General features: G+C 42.2%; 1 protein-coding gene across 3 annotated transcripts in view; it reads left to right on the forward strand.

The window, feature by feature from the left end:
• Positions 1-19,883, forward strand: part of ZMYND11 (zinc finger MYND-type containing 11) — a 98,149-nt gene that overhangs the window by 31,704 nt on the left and 46,562 nt on the right. For all 3 annotated transcript variants that reach the window (XM_068145737.1, XM_068145738.1, XM_068145739.1), the window contains exon 2: positions 12,768-12,902. In XM_068145737.1, coding sequence (XP_068001838.1) covers positions 12,787-12,902 — 116 coding nt within the window. In that variant the 5' untranslated portion in view covers positions 12,768-12,786. The remainder of the gene's footprint in view (positions 1-12,767; positions 12,903-19,883) is intronic.

Genomic DNA, 19,883 nt, shown 5'->3' on the forward strand with positions numbered 1-19,883 from the left:
CAAGGGAATCACTACTGTTATGGTATCTTTCCTAATTTAGAATTAGTTTTCTTAATGCATTTGACTCAAGTGAGAATAAAAGTTACAGCCCTGTGAGAAAATAACTACTTTCCTAAGGAGTAACTCTTTGAAAACAAGAAACCTCTTCTGCACCTGCTAGAGGAGGGGCAGAACATCATTTTACCTGTGAGAAGTTTGTAATCTCACAGAGCTGCTGAGGGCTCTTGTCTCTCTGACCTGTAGCTCTAGCATATGCCATGGATATGCATTACAACATAATAGCAAACCAATGGTCAATGTAATAAGTTTTCCATAGAAATATTCTCGAGCAGATATAAAATGCAAGAATCACGCTGATGTGAAATAGACTTTCAGTATCAAAAAAGTGCATAATTCAGTTCACCCTCCACTGGTCCTGGAGGAGACTTGAGAAGAATTCTCTGCATTAAAAAACAAAGATCTCTTAAGTTGGCTTCAGGTAAGAAGTAAGAAGTTGGAAGCATCTGAAAGTCACAGGTAATATAAAATGTATCAAAAAAAGATCACACTAGAACTCCCACCAAGATCTTTAAAACAAATAGCTCAACAAATTTAGGGACTGCAGTCTCAGATACCATATATGGTACTGGAAAAAAATTCTGTGCCAGAAAAGCCTATTTGCCAGCCTTCACTGTGGCATCAGCCACACCAGGAGCTAGTTAGAAAATTCAGCAATATATTCCTCTTTGTAATGGTTTCCTGCAAGGGCTAACCTGCCTGCTCCCCCAACACAAATTGAGGGCAAGATAACACACAAAACTCAGCGCTGAGATAAAGAGGTAAGAGTTTACTGTAACATAAGATATAATAAGTGCAATGCGTAATTACCTTAGTTAATAATCCAATTAACCTAATAATACAATGCATGATTACCTTAGCTTAGCCTATTTGCAGAAGAAGCTCAGTGACATACAGGAAAAAAACAGCATGAAACAGAAACCCAAAGCCAGCAGCTCCCTGAGTGCCCCCCCCTTCTGCTGCCATGCCTGCAGAAAAGAGACCCCACCCAGGAACCTGGAACCCAGAAGTAGCAACTGGAACAGGAAGCCTCCCATGGGGCAATCTGAAGTTCCAGCCCCATCACACTCTGCTGCAGTGAGTACTTTCATTTTGAAACTGGCATGGCTGCAGCATGGTCTGGGTCACAGCAACAGGTTCAAGTCGGTTCATGATGCTCTTGTCCTGACTCCTGTCTCTCTACAGTTTTTCATGGGAAGCAAATGCTAACCTGTAAGACAAAGTTTTCTTCACATTTCCAGGTTTGCTGAGAAACTGATGTTAGCTGAAGTGATGGCAACACATTTTCATCACCAGACCAGTTCATTTGGAAGATCATTGTTTCTTTGAATATTTGTTTCTTGCTTTTAAAGTTTCTCTTCATAAATTTTCTGGGTTTGAAACTTAATCTTTTTTCTACTTTTAATTTACCAGCATTTGCAGCAAAGATCATAAGAAAAGGGTCATGATTTTACTTGTCTGTGTCCTGCTTAAGGGTTTGTTCAGTTATGAATGCAGTTGTTTATCGCTGTACAGTGTTTTTCATGAAAACTGCGGTTCTCATGTGGCTGTAAATTGTCCTCTAGACAAGCTGTGTCCTTGTCCAGACATGAATGTTTTGCAGGGAGATCTGAGGGCAATCTGAAGTAAGAAAGTGCAAACAAAATAAATTACCTGCTTTTGAGGTATAAAGAATTTTTGAAATGTCAATGGAAAAAGATATCAAAATGGACCTTTGAAATGGGTAGGGATTAAGGTTTCAGTAAGGAGTGATGAATGGAGCAGTAGGAGAGGAAAGCTTTCCTGGAATGTGTATAATTGTTGAGTTTGGGTACCTCCTATGAAGGAGAGCACGTACAGTCCAAATATATTTCGGAGTGTACTTTTAAGACAGATGTCTGTTCCTAACTTAGGAAATACACTCTCTGAAACACACAGAGAATAAAACCAAGCAAAGTGAGGACTTGGGGAAAGGTTCCAGTTCTACAATGTAATATTCACTCTATTGGTCTTGTTTTGTTGAACTGTCCCACAGCTGGGGAAGCATTGCATGAACCTTTCAGGTCCATTGTTTCTGACATTCATCTTGAATTTCAGAAGCAGGATCTAAAGCTCAGATTTTACAATTTGATACTCTCCATGCCTTAAAGTTTCTTTTGATTAATGCTGCAAAAGCCTGCAAGATTTGGTGATTTGTCTTTGGCTCCTCTTACCTGTATTACAGATCAATGTATTTTAACTCCATACGTTCTGAGCGTATTGTAAAAGTTTTGAGGGGTGAGCACAGGCATTATGAGCTTGAAGGAGCTTCAGTTTGGAAACCTTAGTTGATTTAGAACTTCACTGGTTTTCTTTATATAGTATTAACTATCCCTAAAAGAGCTGTTGATAAGAGAAAGTCTCTTCTGGCTAACGCTGCTTATGGCCTGACTCCTGGAGAAAAGTGGTCATGCCTGCACAGCACATTGGCTTTCAAATAATTCAGTATCTGAGCAGTTTCAGGAGTTGTGCAGTTCGTGCTTTTATTTATGGAGAGGGAGAGGCTAAAGAGAATGGCTTTGAAAGAAACAAGTTCAGGCAGTCTTCATTTTTGTTAAAGAGCAACAAAAATTGATTCAGCTGCCTTTTGTCAATAAAAATTCAGCCTGGTAGAGGAATAGTTTTTTAAAAACATCTAAGGTTTAAATCCCACTGCTAGCAGCGGAATCACAATTTCTACTTTAAAGATACTGTCAGTTTTGTGCAGTTCAGAGAAAGAGAAGAAAACCTGGCAATTTGGAGTCTTATGCTACACTGCCAGAAGCCAACATCAAGTCCTTATTTCACCATATTGCTTACACAGTCTGCAATGGATGATTTAGTGCTTCTCCAAACATTCCTAGTTCTCCAGCCTGGAAAATGTATCTCCTTCTGATCTCTTAGTGTGGAACTGACTTTATGCAGTTACATTCCCTGCTAATATACCTTGAAAACCCCTTCATTTATTTATTTATGCTAGCATACTGTACTTACTATACCTTACTTAGTGATGGAGAAATTTATTGTATCAGTTCAGTTAGGCTTACAGAATAACCAGCTCCTTAGCTTTCAGAACAGAAAGAAAGATGATGATCGGAAGCCTGCTTTAGGAGAGAGAGCTGCTCTTCTCATTTACATTTCTTAGCAGTTTCTAAGATGTCTTCCACCTATCACTTTTACTAGAGTTGCAGAATCAAAGTGGCATCTATTTATCATCCAAACTGAAATTCCTACCCGCAACGTCAACCTTCTTTGGCTGTGTCTTTTCCCCTTTTACGACCAAGTGAGCACTGGAGCCCGTCAGGATGCATAGCTGCGTTAATCATCTCTGCTCGCTGCAGCCAAGCGAGTGGACAGGAAGCATCTATTTACTAAGGGCTTGTCTATATGGGGAAATAGCTCAGACTGCTCATTAAGCGTTAACTCCTTCCATGGATTCTCCTCGAGCATCTTCCTGTGGCCTAGCTGAAGACTGCCTTGGAACACAGGGAATTTGGTAGTGTGTATTATTAAACCACAGAAAGCCTGTATTAGTGTGCAGCGTGGGTTCAGAACATGATCCTACCTCCACATGTCACTTAATCTTCTGTAACTGACGCTCTTCATGCTCTTAGTGTGTGGCAAATGGAAGGTAAAATGTGTTAGTTCAAGACTCTTGAAGGATATGTGCATAACTTACTTGTGTGTCTGTGCATCTGTGCGTTCCTTCAGGAGAGTCAGTGCCACTAGCAGCAGCTAGGGAGCTCGTATGGTTGGTGACGAATCTGCTGAGAACTCATTATTGCTCGGTTGTGACAGGGGACAAGAAGTGTGTAGGACAGTCTTCTATACTTTGTATGAGTTTTCTGTTGTTTAGTGATGTTGAAGTTAGTTCTGCTGGACTGTCTTGTATACAGAATGTCTTTGAACAATGATGAGTAGTCTTCTGGACATGAACACTCTAAGGGCTGTGTAATACCAGTGTGTCATCATCCTGGATATAAGGGGCTTGGTTACTATGGCAGCTGAAGCTTATCTCCATGAGAAACTTGCATCATTTTGCAAACCCCAGATTTTTAAAAGCAATTGATACTAGTGCATGCTCCATTATGGAAACTATTTATTTAGTGTAGCTTAATTTCATTAACTAAGCAAGACTTAGCCAAACCACAACAAATCATAGTATCATAGAATCAGTCAGGGTTGAAAGGGACAACAAGGATCATCTAGTTCCAACCCCCCTGCCATGGGCAGGAACAGCCCACACTGGATCAGGCTGGCCAGAGCCTCATCCAGCCTGGGCTTAAACACCTCCAGGGACGGGGCCTCAACCACCTCCCTGGACAACCCATTCCAGGGCTTCACCACTTTCATGGTGAAGAAATTCCTCCTCACATCTACCCTGAATCTCCCCACTTCCAGCTTCATTCCATTCCCCTTAGTCTTATCACTGCTTGATATCCTGAGAAGTCTCCCATAGCAAACTCCTGGCCAAGCTGTCAGCCCATGGCTTGGACAGCAGCACTCTGAGCTGGGTTAGGAACTGGCTGGATGGCCGAGCCCAGAGAGTGGTGGTGAATGGTGCCACAGCCAGCTGGCGGCCAGTCAGCAGCGGAGTCCCCCAGGGATCAGTGCTGGGCCCCATCCTCTTTATTGATGATCTGGATGAGGGCATTGAGTCCATCATCAGTAAATTTGCTGACGACACCAAGCTGGGGACAGGAGTTGATCTGCTGGAGGGTAGAGAGGCTCTGCAGAGGGACCTCGACAGGCTGGACAGATGGGCAGAATCCAACGGCATGAGATTGAACACATCCAAGTGCCGGGTTCTGCACATTGGCCACAACAACCCCATGCAGTGCTACAGGCTGGGGTCAGAGTGGCTGGAGAGCAGCCATGCAGAGAGGGACCTGGGGGTGCTGGTTGATGGTAGGCTGAACATGAGCCTGCAGTGTGCCCAGGCGGCCAGGAGGGCCAATGGCATCCTGGCCTGCATCAACAGTGTGGCCAGCAGGAGCAGGGAGGTCATTGTGCCCCTGTACACTGCACTGGTTAGGCCACACCTTGAGTCCTGTGTCCAGTTCTGGGCCCCTCAGTTTAGGAAGGAGGTTGACTTGCTGGAACGAGTCCAGAGAAGGGCGACAAAGTTAGTGAGGGGCTTGGAACACAGCCCTGTGAGGAGAGGCTGAGGGAGCTGGGGCTGCTTAGCCTGGAGAGGAGGAGACTCAGGGGTGACTTTATTGCTCTCTACAACTACCTGAAGGGGGGTTGTAAACAGGCAGAGGTTGGTCTCTTCTCCCAGGCAGCCAGCACCAGAACAAGAGGACACAGTCTCAGGCTGTGCCAGGGGAGGTTCAGGCTGGAGGTCAGGAGGAAGTTTTACACAGAGAGAGTGATTGCCCATTGGAATGTGCTGCCTGGGGAGGTGGTGGAGTCGCCATCGCTGGAGGTGTTCAGGAGGAGACTTGACAGGGTGCTTGGTTGCATGGTTTAGTTGATTAGGTGGTGTTGGATGATAGGTTGGATGCGATGATCTTGAAGGTCTCTTCCAACCTGGTCTGGTCTGGTCTGGTCTGGTCTATTCTATTCTATTCTATTCTATTCTATTCTATTCTATTCTATTCTATTCTATTCTATTCTATTCCCTCCCCAGCCTTCTTGGAGCCCCCTTCAGATACTGGAAGGCCACAATTAGGTCACCTCGGAGCCTTCTCTTCTCCAGACTAAACAGCTCCAACTCCTTCAGTCTGTCCTCACAGGAGAGGTGCTCCAGCCCTCTGCTCATCCTCCTGGCCCTTCTCTGGACACGCTCCAGCACGTCCATATCCTTCTTGTAATGGGGGCTCCAGAACTGGAGGCAGTACTCCAGGTGGGGTCTCCCCAGAGCTGAGCAGAGGGGGAGAATCACCTCCCTTGCCCTGCTGGCCACACTTCTCCTGCTGCAGCCCAGGCTCTGGTTGGCTTTCTGGGCTGCAAGTGCACACTGAGAGCTCCTGGTGAGCTTCTCCTCCACCAGCACCCCCAAGGCTCCCTCCTCAGGGCTGCTTTCCAGCCAGTCCCTGCCCAGCCTGGATTTGTGCCTGGGATTGCCCTGACCCAGCTGCAGGACCCTGCCCTTGGTCTTGTTGAACCTCATGAGGTTGGCTTGTGCCCACCTCTCCAGCCTGTCCAGGTCCCTCTGGATGGCCTCCCTTCCCTCCAGCGTGTCTGCTGCACCACACAGCTTGGTGTCATCAGCAAACTTGCTGAGGGTGCACTCAATGCCACTGTGCATGTCCCCCACAAAGATGTTGAAGAAGCCTGGTCCCAGGACTGATCCCTGAGGGACTGCTTGTCCCTGGCCTCCACTGGAACATGGACCCATTGACAGCCACTCTTTGGGTGCAGCCATCAAGCCAGTTCTGTATCCATCTAGTGGTCCACCCATCAAACCCATGTGTCACCAGCCTGGAGACCAGGATGTGGTGTGGGACAGTGTGGAAGGCTTTGCTCAGGCCCAGGGAAATTACATCAGTTGCTCGCCCCTCGTCTATTAACATTGTCACCTGCTCATAGAAGGCCACCAGGTTGGTCAGGCAGGATTTGCCCTTGGTGAAGCCATGCTGACTGTTCCCAATCACCTCCTCACTGTTCTTCTGTGACAATAGTGCCTCCAGGAGGATCTGCTCCATGATCTTTCCGGGCACAGAGGTGAGAATGTTTTTTTTAATTGAAATTGGGTTAATTCAGAAGTTTGCTAAATGCATTCACAGTGTGTGTTTTCTTGGTGGAATGGAATGGAACAAAATGGAATGGAATAGAATAGAAATTAGAAGACTAGACTAGACTAGCTTCCATTTAGAGGGCACCTATAATGTTCATCTAGGCCAATTGCCAGGCCAATTCACAGGTGACCAAAAGCTAAAGCTTGTTTTAAATGCACTGACCAAATGTCTCTGAAACACCTACAGGCTGGCGGCATTGACCACATCTCTAGGAATCCTGTTTGACCTCCCTCAGTAAAGAAATGTTTCTTAATGTCCAGTTTAAACCTTCCCCAGTGCAGCTTTTCTCATGTAAATGAAAACTCTTGTGCTTCTTGATCTTCCTATCTAACTACTAATTTTGTTACTAGCTACTAACAGAAATTATAATCTCTGTGCATTTAGTACCAATTAAAAGCTGAAAAACATTGTTTATTTTAAATTATTAATGTGGAACCTCTATCCACCAAAAAATATATTAAGACAAGTCTTTATCGGAAAATACCTCATGTGCTTCAGCTTACCTAGGCAGGTTGTGTGGGGTAAAGAATGATGAGTACTGGCAACAAAAAGTAGTCAGCTGAAGGAAGTTGGTGTAGCTGCACTACTAGTAATAGATTTGGCTATTTACTTTCAGCCCTTTCAACTTTCTGACTTCCCTTGACACCTATGTTGTTCTCCAAACTGACGTTGCTAGATAAAGTTTTTTTCCCTGGTTTCTGCCAGATGGGAACAAAGGATATTTGCTTTTTTCTGATTTTTAGGACAGCATTTGCTATGGTCTGTGAAATTCCAGACTGAGCCTCGCTGGAGGGCAGCAGAATACAGGATTGCATTTTAGCCCTGTACATGTATTTGTATGAGGTAGCAACCCCCCTTGCCCCAATTTTGACAGCCTTTGTTTTGGATTTGTGTCCGTTATTCTGTCCTCAGCAGCTGTTGTGGGTACTCCATCTCAGGTTTTGTTATACTGTTTACACTGACTTGCACTTACACTTGTTTAGAGGATTTCTTTTAACATGGCACCTCAACAGTTTTGTCAAGTTCTCTCTACCATGGTGACTCTACATGTGTAATGGGTTGGGGCAGGCCCCCTCCCCACCACGAGCAGAAATAACGACTCAGACAAACAGATTGCAAAAGTGATGGAAAGTTTAAATAGAACGGTGAGTGCGTGCAGAGAGCTAGAAATACAGTGACAAGAGAAAAGAACCCAAAACAGACCCAGAGAAATCCCATCCCTACCTGAGGGTACACCCGAGACCCCCCGGGCTCCTTCTTCCCCCTCCCACTGCTAGGCTAGTCTCAGCTGGCCAGATCTGAGACTGCCCATCCCCCCGTGGCCTTGGGCCTAGCCAGGCCCAAAGCCAGGAGATCTCTCCCCCATGTTACCAACTGACGGAGGAGGAAGAAAAGAGGAAGTGCCAGACCCCGCTGCGAAACTTATAGTGGTGCAAGGGATCATGGTAGGAAATAACCTAATTTCCTGTGTCCACCCACTGGGCTGGACTTCTGGACACAGGAAACACCCCTGTAGCAGAGGGCACCCAGCCCAAACTACGACAACATGGGGACAGGAAAATTCAGGTTTGGTTGCAAAAGTAAAAGAAAGAGAGTTCTACTATTTGTATACTGATGGTTCAGAATGTCTGAGTTTAAAATTCAAGTATCATATGCCTTAGCATCAGTGAGGGGTGCTTACCTAGTCATTTTGAATGAAATGCAATAGAGATTAAGTAAATGCAATAATCAAGGCATTAAAATATAACTTACACATATGTGTAGTAAAAGTATTCTTGGGGCCTTCAGTTCTCTACTGTCCGTGGCTCTTGATTTCTGCAGTGGCTCACTGCCATCTTGGAATGACACCAGGTAACAGCAAAAGCTTTCTTGTATTCTGTGTACTGAAGTAGGGGAAAAAAAAATTGCAGAGACTACAGTTTTGATTTCATAGAGTCCTATTTTTTGTCTGTACTGCACTTTACGGAGCTATGCAAAACCTCACTCAATGTTGCATGCCACTGAGGTTACAAACCTAGCAATCAGAAAATGCAAAGGTGTGATTGCACATGCTAGCAGGATTATTTCACTGGCAGATGTGAAATATTGAGGATAATTCTGCTAATAAATTCCACTTTTGAATAGGCAGTGTATACACCTTAATCTAGCAGTGAGAAGATTTACATTAGGACTGAAACACATTCAACATCCAAAAACATTCTGTAGTTTCATAATTTCCAAAATGACAGCATGAATCAATCAATACAAAAAGATGTAGTGAAGAATTTGGTAATTTGCTAATTTATACTCTGACTTTCTGAGTTTATTTTAATTAACAAAAAAATTTTGCCTGGTTTAGCCATGAGCCTTTGTTACACCTTTCAGCTTCACTAATAGCATTGAACACCGCGTTGTGAGGATGTGTAGGAGCAGTCAGCAGCTAACAATTTACTCCAAAACCCTGGGAAGTCAGCAGAAATGCATTTCTGAATTTAGTGGATTGGGATTAAGTCCAGAAGAAATATCTAATGATACAAAAAATATTTACTTGACCATTAGAAAATTACTTTGCATGCAGAATCTTTATTTCTGATAAGCTGCGCTCTTGCAGAAGAGGGTCTCCTGCTGCCAGGTTCGTAGCTAGTGCTAGGTGATGCTTGCAGTACTGCACACTCGGGAAGACAAGTCAATGGTAAGCAAAATACGAGATTACTCTTCCCAAAAGCTTTATCCTTGGCCAAGCAGCTAATCCCCACACTTCTCAACTGTGTGATCTGGAAGACAGACCTAAAGTTAAACTTTCTTGTTTTTTCTCCCCAAGCAAGACTTTTGCTGCCGCTCAGTCAAAACATCTGAACGTGCGCCTTCCATAGGTAAAATCAGGGTAGTTAACACTTGCTCTCAGTTGTTCTAGGAAGGGAAGACTAAAAAAGTTTACCCTCTCACTAAACTGGTGATGAAAGATACTTTTTAACAGCAATTTAAATTGTAAACTATAAGCTTGCAGAATTTTGGAGTACATCAAAGACTCTGAAGTCCAGGGACCTGAGCTCTACATCAACTCACCAATTTATAATCTGGATTTTGACAGGAAACTCCTCTTTAATATAAGAACAGTGCACTAAACATTTGGAAGCACTTGTACTGCTGATACACGCAGTTTTATGCCTACTATAAAAAGTTACACTTCAAGAAGTTGCACAGCCCATAGTATAATGTGCATATAAATATTAGCAAGTTTCCAAACTGCCCAAACTCAGCCAATCTAACAGCATGAAAGCCAGAAAAAGTAGGACTGAGCCTAGCTTCCTCCTCCTCTTGAGCCTGAAATCTTTTCACCATTTCATGTGGAAGTGATGGTAGCAAGCCCCAGGGATGTGGGGCTGATAGGCAGAAGCTAGTGGCAAGGATCCACTGCAGTTAGCAGCATACCAGTTCTCAGCCAAATGGGGCTAATGGCAGGGATGAGGTTTAACCTGTTTGACTTTGCTCCGAAACCGACAAGCACCACAGGTAGCCTGGCTTGCGGCGAAGAACAAACAGAAGATTTCACAAGCTACTACTTGTCAGCTCTTAATTAGCAGCTCCCATCAGAGCAGCAGCACCCAACTGCAGCACCGTCTGCTTCAGTGCAAGTCCAATTCATTAGTTAAATTTTCAGAAGCATCATTTTGCTGGGACAGTGGTGTTCAACAGCTTAAGTGTGGCAAGATTTTACTACCTTTCAGTTGTTTCTCTCTGCAGGAAGAATTTCTGACCAAACTTAGTACCTTAGTACCTTACATCAGCTAAACTGAATGAAGCATCAGGTCAGGAGGTTCCTTGGCTAAATCCCTGGATGTGCTGCAAGGTGATTTTTATTTATTTTGACTTGCAGTGCAAATTCCCATGTCCACTGCTGTTGCCACAGACAGCTGTACAGCATTTGATCTGGCCAAGTGTGTCTAATACCTAGTAGCCTTGCTGTTTTGACAGTAGGTCTGGTTTGCCACTGCTGTACCGTTGCCACCACCAAGCAGTGCAGGCTTAGCTGGGGTGCTTTGCCAGGGTAAGCCATTCTGCCTGCTGTCACAAGATAAAGCCCACTTTGCTGACCCTGTCTGTAAGAAACATGGTCACATTGAGCTCTTGAAGAAAGTTGTGTACAATGAGCGGTGTACTTTCCAGAAAGTTGTACACAGGATATTGCAGAGAGATTTAAAACATAAAATAAAGTAAAGCCTTACTCAGGTTGCTCTCAGGAACAGTTAGGGAGATAGAAATTGGGAAGATAAATTATGCCCTGTGTGGGTGAGTGTGTGATGGACGTGTGTGAGCTGGCATGTCAGCCACACAAAACTTCCTTGGTTAGCAAACCCCTTATGTTCTGTATGTCCCATGGATGTCTGCAAAACCTAAGGCACACTATGCTGATACAGATGCTTAGATTTTTAGCCACCTTTGAGTTTTGTTTGCCAGCCTTTTTCCAAGGAGCTGTATCCTACGATAAACTTGCTAGTGGATCAGGACAGAAATGACATGAAGCAAATAATTTGGTGTGGACAGGGGATGCTGTAGCTAAACAAGCTGATGCTTGGCAAGTCACAAGCAGGAAATTAAGGTTTACCTCAGGTTTTAGTGTTTGTCTCCACAATATTGAAATGAAGGCTATAGTGAAAGAGGGGCATGAGAAGCATTTTAAAGTATTTATATGTAAATGTACATTTCAGTATTGTGGTTTCAAAGAGAGTCTCTGGAGTTCCAACTTCTTTAGAACACTGCAGGGATGAATCAGCCTCTTGTGGGTTTTAACCTCTAAGACACATTTTCTTACACCTACTCACACACTGGACATTTGTGCTGGTTCTCCTGAATCTGGAAGTTGACAAGCAACTGTACGTCCCATGGACTTGAAAATTACATTGCTGCAGCTGAGGGAGTACTCGAATCTGCTTCATTTTTCTGAATTTGAGAGGGGGGACACTTTTAATGCTTAAATCCCTATAACATTGCACAGATGGTGTAATGCTTTTGCATTATTTTGGGTTACTGAAGTTAATGTTCTGCTACCTACACATATCTGCACATGTAACTCACAGTTCACTTTGAGGACAGACCTCTAAAATAAACTATAGACCTTGGTAGCAGTCATAAATCAGTCATTTTTTCCACTGAAGAAGTGGTGGCACTGGAAGAAAGTTACTTAGTGATCAAAATGCATCATTAAGCTTTTAAAAAGGGATTCTCTGCCTGTAGTAGGGCTGTAGGCGATTTATGGCTTGTCTGTACTCATTGCTGTGAGCCTTTGGAAAATGTGTAAACAAAGCCAGATGCTCATTATGTTCCCGTTCAGGGTTGATTAGATGGGTAAATGCCATCAGAAGCACTTTGGTCCTGTTGGGTTTCAGTGTGTGACAGCAAAGGGAATGGCTCCAAAGTATTTTTTTAAATATTTGTTACCCATGAATATACAAATTCTAGTTTCAGCTCATAGAATGGATTGGTTTTTAAAATAATCCTAAACGATAACTATGTGAAAGTAATCTTCTGAGAACAGTATTTTATATGAAACTGGGGGTCCAAGTGTTTCTCAGTGTCAGAGTTCATTCTTACACTGTGTGATGTAGTCAAGCACCTCTCACAGTTTTTAAGTGTTTTGGGCAGCGTGGAAGCTTCAGGCTAGGAAAGATTCTGCTTTCTACCAAATTTTAGGGAACTGAGATGTGAGCTATGTGACTCTTTGTAATCTTTTTGATAAGTTCAGTCATTTCCTATTGATTTGATAGTTTTTACTGCTTGTCTTTTGTCCTTTACAGATTATGTGATGTGAAAGGGGTTCTTCTAAACTGTGTTGTTTCTCATGTTTGCATTACTGCTCTTCATGCATACAGAGACATGCTGCAGCATACCAGTTGGGTTACTGTATGTTAACCATAGTTACTGCAATGTGATCCCCATGGAATTCATTTCATCATTAACGTGTTGGTGTCTGTTTCCATTTCTGGGCTGCAGCTGATCACGTGCGCAGGTCATGGCACGCTTAACGAAGAGGCGGCAGGCAGACACGAAGGCTATCCAGCATCTTTGGGCAGCAATTGAAATCATCCGGAACCAGAAGCAAATTGCGAACATTGACCGTATTACAAAGTAAGTGATCCCTTCCAAACACAGTCTTGATGAAGGGGGAAGGCTGATGCTGTTAAATGCCCTGGGAGAAGGCATTACTGTCTCTGTTAGAACGTAAAAGTTGTGAGAGACCGTGAAATGCTTACAGGCATTTCTGTGTTGCTAATTATCTACTGATAAAAACCCCAAACTTACAGAACTAAGCACCTGAGGATCCTAAAGTGAGGTTTAATCTATGCAACTGAGATTTTACTCACCTTGTATTTGTTTTGTATAAGCATTTTTAGGAAATAGACATAATTTATAGTAATTGAGTTTAGAATGGCTGAGTTGTACTCACTGGGTAGTTTGCTCAACTTACAAGGAATGAATATAACAGTTAAGGCGAAATGGGAAATAAAAACTCTAAATATTCTTAATTCTTAGAAAAATGTGATAGACTGATGGAGAAATCTTTTCCAGGAGGCAAAGACAAATCTGAAGTGTCACATTGCCCAAACAAATAATAAGCCATGTTTGCTGAAATGGCCCTAGGATGCTACTAAAAAAGATGTGATATTGTTGTTAATATTAAAATGTCCTTCAAAATGTATTAGGTAGTGCACACGAATATATATTCTTTGTTCTGTGGAGCTTGCAAGGTGTAAAATAGTCTACAGTATTAAAATACCTTCTCAGATACCTTAGATTAGCCACAGGAACCAAAACTGAGGGAGGCTTTGTGTCCCTCTCTGATTTATCTGCATTTCCAGCATGTACATCACTCCTGTCAAAGTAACCAATATGAATAATTTAAAAGAGCAAAAGTAACCACCTGGCAACTCTTCAGTTGCCATAACCGATGTGAACTGATAATAAGGTCACTAAAAGAGAGAGTTAGAAACAAAGTGAAAGTCATTATAAAATTACTTTCACCCACAGAGCTTGGAAGCTCTCAGTGGAGGTGGCAGGCAAAACTAGCTTCAGAAGTGGAAGTAAAAGTTCAGGTTCACAAATCACAGTGAACCATAAACAAGATAAAGAAAACAGATGATATCCAAAATGAATTAGTGTGTATCTGATTTCTATAGTTAAGAAAAATGCACCATTAAACCTCAAAGCACCTTCCCAGAGAGAGAGCGTTCCCAGGCGGGCCTGAGGAGGAGAATGTGTTTTAGGGAATTTTGGTTTTGAGGTTGCACTTGAATTTCAGCCTGCTTTGAAGCATGTATGTTTGCATCCTGTCTCTAAGGAGACAAGTGGGTAAACTAATGCCATAGACTTTTGTTTCACTTGCTCCAGGCCATATATTAGCTGAGTTTGTTAGCTGTTAATGCTGGTTTTATATGTAATGAAAGGAGACAGGCATGTCTAGCTGGTGACCCATCCCTGCGATGAGAGAGGCCTTTTTTAAGACAGAGTGAATAACATTTAGCTGGGTAAAGTTAGGTAAGACAGATCCTGTCATAACAAACAAGGTTGAGAAAACAAGTAATTAGATCTTAGAAAAGGAGGTACTTGGTAACTGAAGGGCAGTTTGATTTTTCAAAAAGTCTAGATTGTGTGACTCATCTCTAATCAGAAGAAAAATAAGTGACTAAACCACCAAGATACAAGCAGCCTGAGTTCTGTGAGAAAAATGTGCAAGGTGTTTGCAGTGAGGAGTAGTCCAAAAAGTGCTAGGAGCTTATAAATGCTCCAAATGCACATCAGTGACAAGAACGATGAACAGCGATGTAGTTTCTATTATATAACATGTTCAAGGCTATAACTCTTCACAAGGCAAAGCTAAAAACCTTTGAGTTGCTTTAGATTACAGTCACTGGAGAGGAATCACAAATGACTTACTAAATGAGTATGCATATTACATAAAAGTAAAGTTCTGAATTTAGCTGGGCATCAGAATATCTATTCCTATGAAAACTAAGCAGCTTATATATTCTTCCAGGCTTGAAGATCATTTGGTCAAGTACAACTGGAGTTCCTTAAAAGATCCATCAGTGTCTGGGCACATAGGCAAAAATACAAATAATAAGAAGGCTCAAAACCAAATAGTGGTCAAAAGTGAACATTATGATCACATATACGTAAGCTAAAAGGAAGATTCTCATACTTGGATTAGTAACATTAGGGCTCTTGGGACTGACTGAAAGAGTGGCTTTATAAGTATTTGCAATTAATAATGAAATGTATGGTAGCATATCTTGTTTCTGAATAAGGAAATAGAAAGCCAGCAAGATTATCTTTTTATAAATGCCTGTTTAAGGTAAGTGGCAGTCATCCTACCATGTCATATAATGGGTGACAAATGTGTACTTTCAGACAACTGCAGAAGTTGGAAAGATGATTCACAATTCAGTTAATTTGTTGCCTAAGACAAATTGTCCTTTATATTCGGTGACCTGTTAGTCCAAACGTATTCACAGCAGAACCTCTGTTGCTGCTTGTTTTCATCAGACATTGAAATATGTCAAATGCAACCTGTGCACTTAGTATGCAATTGTTAAAAAATACCTGGGGTAAAGAAAGACTGCACAAGATGCCAGCAGTGGAAGGTATGCAAAAAGAATCTACAGACCTAGCCACACATTTTCTGTAGGGAGTTTAAGAGTAGGAGGATAGCGTAGGAGGACCCAAGAGCACTAGAAGGTGCCTCTGATATTTTCAGGAAAACCCTATAAGGAAAGAGGCCCTTTAATTAAAAGTAGTCTAGATCAAGTACGCTTTACTTTTTAAATTGAAGAGGGGGAAAAGCAAGAACAGGAAAACGCATGATTAGGAAGTGATTGAAACCTGTCCTACACTGAGGAAGGAGGCATTGAATATGCAAGTTGGGCCTTTCAGACATTAATGAGCTTACTGAAGTTTTGGCAGTTGTTTTAGAAAAGTCACTGAGTGCAGAGAAGTATTAAGAAACACCAAGAATTGTGTCTGCTTTTGAAGGAATTAAAAATGTGCCTGTAAAAATGGCAAGAATGTGACATTTATTTGGAGTATTGCAGATAGACTTAAATAAAAGCATTGGTAAGCTAAAGACAACACTGCACAGATTTGGTGCCTCACATGAGAAAGTAAATCAACAAATCGTTACAGTAAAGGGATTCTGCAATTTGGGAGTACATTACTCTTGGAAAGGTACTTTCCATTGGTTGGAGATAAGCGTTCTTCAGTAGCTTGAAAACTAAATGGAGGACTGCAAACCAGTAGTAGAAAGAAGAAGGAATGTAGTGAATGTAAAGAAAGGAGCACTGAATGTGCAACTGCCTTCTGCCTTTCAAATGAGGCCCTCCTTGTACAGAGGCCTCTGTGTGCTCACAGCATTTTTATTGATCTGTAAAGCTCATCAAAGACAGTGGTATAATTTCTGTAAGAATCTTAGGTTTCCTACTGTGCCTCAAGTCAGGAATTATAATAATTGAAAACCGAACTGCTCGGAAAGTCTAACACTTCTAAACTACCAAATTCCTTAATAACAAAATTATGTTTCTCAGAAATGTTTTTTCCAAGAAACATTAGTTATTTTTCTGTCTGGACTTGAGGCTGGAATAATCTGACCTGTAAATGTCAATTATTTAGATGAGTATTGTTGATATTAGTTATGCTGTAAACACTAGCAGAGAAATCACTTCCCCTGTCTTGTGACTTCCCTGTCAAGAGCACAGCTTGACAAATGGTTCATTCCTAAAAGTGTGTTTAAAAGTTGTAATTACATTTTGACTTTCTGTTTTTCCCTCATTAGCTTCCATCTGTTTTGGATTTGGGATAACCTCAGAAAGTGATTCTGTGGAATAAAATGTCTTAAAATATACTGGCACCTTTCAGTTTTCTCTTTTTATCTCAATATTCTCCATTGGCTCAGTAGGTGAAGTCATCTCTGGGCTGAGCATGAGTATGATTCACACAGACAGCACAAACACATGGTTGTTAACAGCCATACACTGTGTTTGATGTTTGCTGATGAGTAAGCCCCCCACAGCCACTCACTCCCTCCCTCCTGGTAGGGTGGGGGAGAGAATAGAACAGAATAGCATTAACCAGGTTGGAAGAGACCTTTGACATCATCGACTCCAACCTATCACTCAACACTATCTAATCAACTAAACCATGGCACCAAGGACCCCATTCAGTCTCTTCCTCCAGTGACGGTGACTCCACCACCTCCCTGGGCAGCACATTCCAATGGGCAGTCACTCTTTCTACAAAGAACTTCTTCCTAACATCCAGCCTAAAACTGCCCTGGTGCAGCTTGAGACTGTGTCCTCTTGTTCTGGTGCTTCTTGCCTGGGAGAAGAGACCAGCCCCCACCTGGCTACAACCTCCCTTCAGGTAGTTGTAGACAGCAATAAGGTCTCCCCTGAGCCTCTTCCTCTCCAGGCTAAGAGGCTTCCAGGCTTTCAGACTTCCAGAATAAGAAGAATAAAAGTGAGAAAACCCATGTGCTGAGATAAAGACAGTTTAATGGGTGAAGCAAAAGCAAAGCAAGGAATTTGTTCACTGCTGCCCATCAGCAGGCAGGTGCTCAGCCATCTCAGTGAAGCAGGGCTCTGCCGCATGTGGTGGTAACTCGGGAAGGTAAATGCCTTTGCCTTTCCTCAGCTTGATGTGATGAGCATGACCTCGTATGAGATGGAATATCCCTTGGGTCAGCTGGTCCTGCCTGGGTGTCTTCCTTACATGCTGATGGGGCAGTGTGAGGAGAAGAAAAGGCCTTGACTCTTTGTAAGCACTGCTCAGCAGTAACTGAAACGCCTCTGTTTGCAGCACAAATCCACAGCCCCACACTAGCTACTGTAAGGAACATGAGCTCTATCCCATCTCAGCTTAGCACACTCTCCTTATTGTTACTCTAAAAACTGACGTGTTCAATATTTAATTTTATTTTCTTAGATAATAGGTTGAGAAAGAATCCCAGTATAAATACTGAGAAGGGAAGTTTTGGAAGTGTAACTGACTTGGAAATCACGATCTCAGTTTTTAATGTTAATGAATATTCTCGTGTACTTCATACTTCATATTTGTGTTGAAGCTGTGTAAGTTTACACAGAAGAACACATAACAGGCTATCTGTATTGGTAATTACTAAAAGCAAACTGACTTACTTTCTGTGTCACAACCGGTATTGATTTTTGCTTGAATCATAAGATTTTTGTTTTATTTGTAAATGAAACTTCTAGATTATGTTTGGTTTCTTTGCTGTTAACAAATTTGGCTTTCTATGAGAAGTAAAAGATAAAAATAAGTGTGACATGGCCATTTAATAGGTTGCTATCTGGCCTGAAGTGCTCATCAAGGCTTTCTCTCTAATCAGTGGAGAGAGGATGATCTCCAAAGCACTGCTCAGAGCTTTGGTTTCATATTCCCATTCATACAAACAGTATGATCACTTAAAGCAGCAGCCATCCCCTGATGGCTTTTCCAGTCATTGTGCTGTTCCCTAGCTGGTTATTAGGTGAACATTTGTGTGACAGTGTGATAGTTTTGAAAGTCAGCCAGGATAAACAAATGTGACCCCAAATAAAAACCCAAAACAAAAAACCAACCAGTTTTTGTTACTTTTAACCCAGATAAGACTGGAAATCATGTTAGATAGAAAACTCTACAAAAATGCATCATGAAAGCACTCGAATGGATATTTTGTAAAGCATGCTTTGAATTGAGACACATGATATGAGCTGACTAAATACTTTGTTTGCAAAGTGTTACCTAGGATGGTATGTTCTGAGCTGTGTGTCAGTTGTTTGTCTGTGCAGTACCTCCACAGAGACGTGCTGGGTGAAGCAGCAGCTTTCAGGCTCATCTTCATGCAGTGTCTCTGAAGGAGGCTGGCTGCTGCTGTCTGCCAGTAGTGCTCCGTGCACCATGTGAACATTACCACCAGCAGCATATACAGATTTTTAGCTTGGAAACATGGGAGTAGAGTCCTTTTTTGTATAAGCTCCTCCTTGAGAAAGTGGCAGGAGTAAAGGGAGATTTTTGTACGCAAGGGTTGGATATCTTGATGCCTTAAATGCTTGTTTTCCATGGCCATGTAGTGGAGTGCACAAGTGGAAGTATGTAGTGAAGTTGTATCAGTCAGAATTTAAGTTACTGAAACAAGGAATTACCTGAGTTACAGTGACTCTAGTTTTGGCAGAAATGACCCAGGTGGATAACAGTATGGGGAACTGTGCGGTTCATAGAAACACTGCACAACATCATTTCTATAGCTATGCAGATGCTGCATTTCTAGACTATGAAGGAGAGCTGAAATAGATTTTAAAAGTGTTTCCTACTTAGTGTGTTTTCAGAATGAATGTTGCAGATCCTCATGGCAGAGGGAAGAGAAAATTCATCATTTCTCTAATTTAGTTTCTCTGTGTTCTCCCCCACTTGGAATTTTGGACTTTACAAAAGGTAGATCATATAATCAGTACTTTATTGCACAGGCAACAGCCCCGTGAATGCCTGCCTGGTCTACGCAGTGTGCTGCTGTTGTGCAGAGTGCACTGGAAATCAAATGCAGCCTGTTTGTATACACGCATCTCTCTTTGTGAAGGGTACATACAGAGGAAGGATGTTATGCTTTGGATGACTTTATCTCAGTGAATTTAATCCCAAATCAAAACTCCAGGAATTGTAAATGTTGAAAGTATGCTGGAGAACAAAATTGTGTTGCCATGTCCCCACTGTAAACAGTTGTACTTTTTTGGAGTCTGTATTTTCTTCAGCTCTCAGTTAGTGGCAAGCAGGGAATGTGCATTTCAAATACATTGTTTGGGGACCCAAATAACTATAGTGTTTATCCTGTGCTTTCTGAAAGTTGAGTTGGGCTACATCTGGTGGTAGCAGCCATCCTGCATTTCTCAGTTGAGACCTTAAGATACAGTTGTCAGCACAAATCTTCACCTGGATCTCCACAAGGATAGTCAGTGGGTTCCTCAGCTTAGGCAGAGTAACTCAATTTGTTAAAAATAAAATGAAATTAAAAAAAAACAAATTACAGAATGCAGAATACAGAATTAGCCAGGTTGGGAAAGACCTCAG

This window comes from Melanerpes formicivorus, unplaced genomic scaffold (genome assembly GCF_026170545.1).
Source record: "Melanerpes formicivorus ecotype bairdi unplaced genomic scaffold, bMelFor1.0.p_v2 SCAF_13, whole genome shotgun sequence".
NCBI lineage: Eukaryota > Metazoa > Chordata > Aves > Piciformes > Picidae > Melanerpes > Melanerpes formicivorus.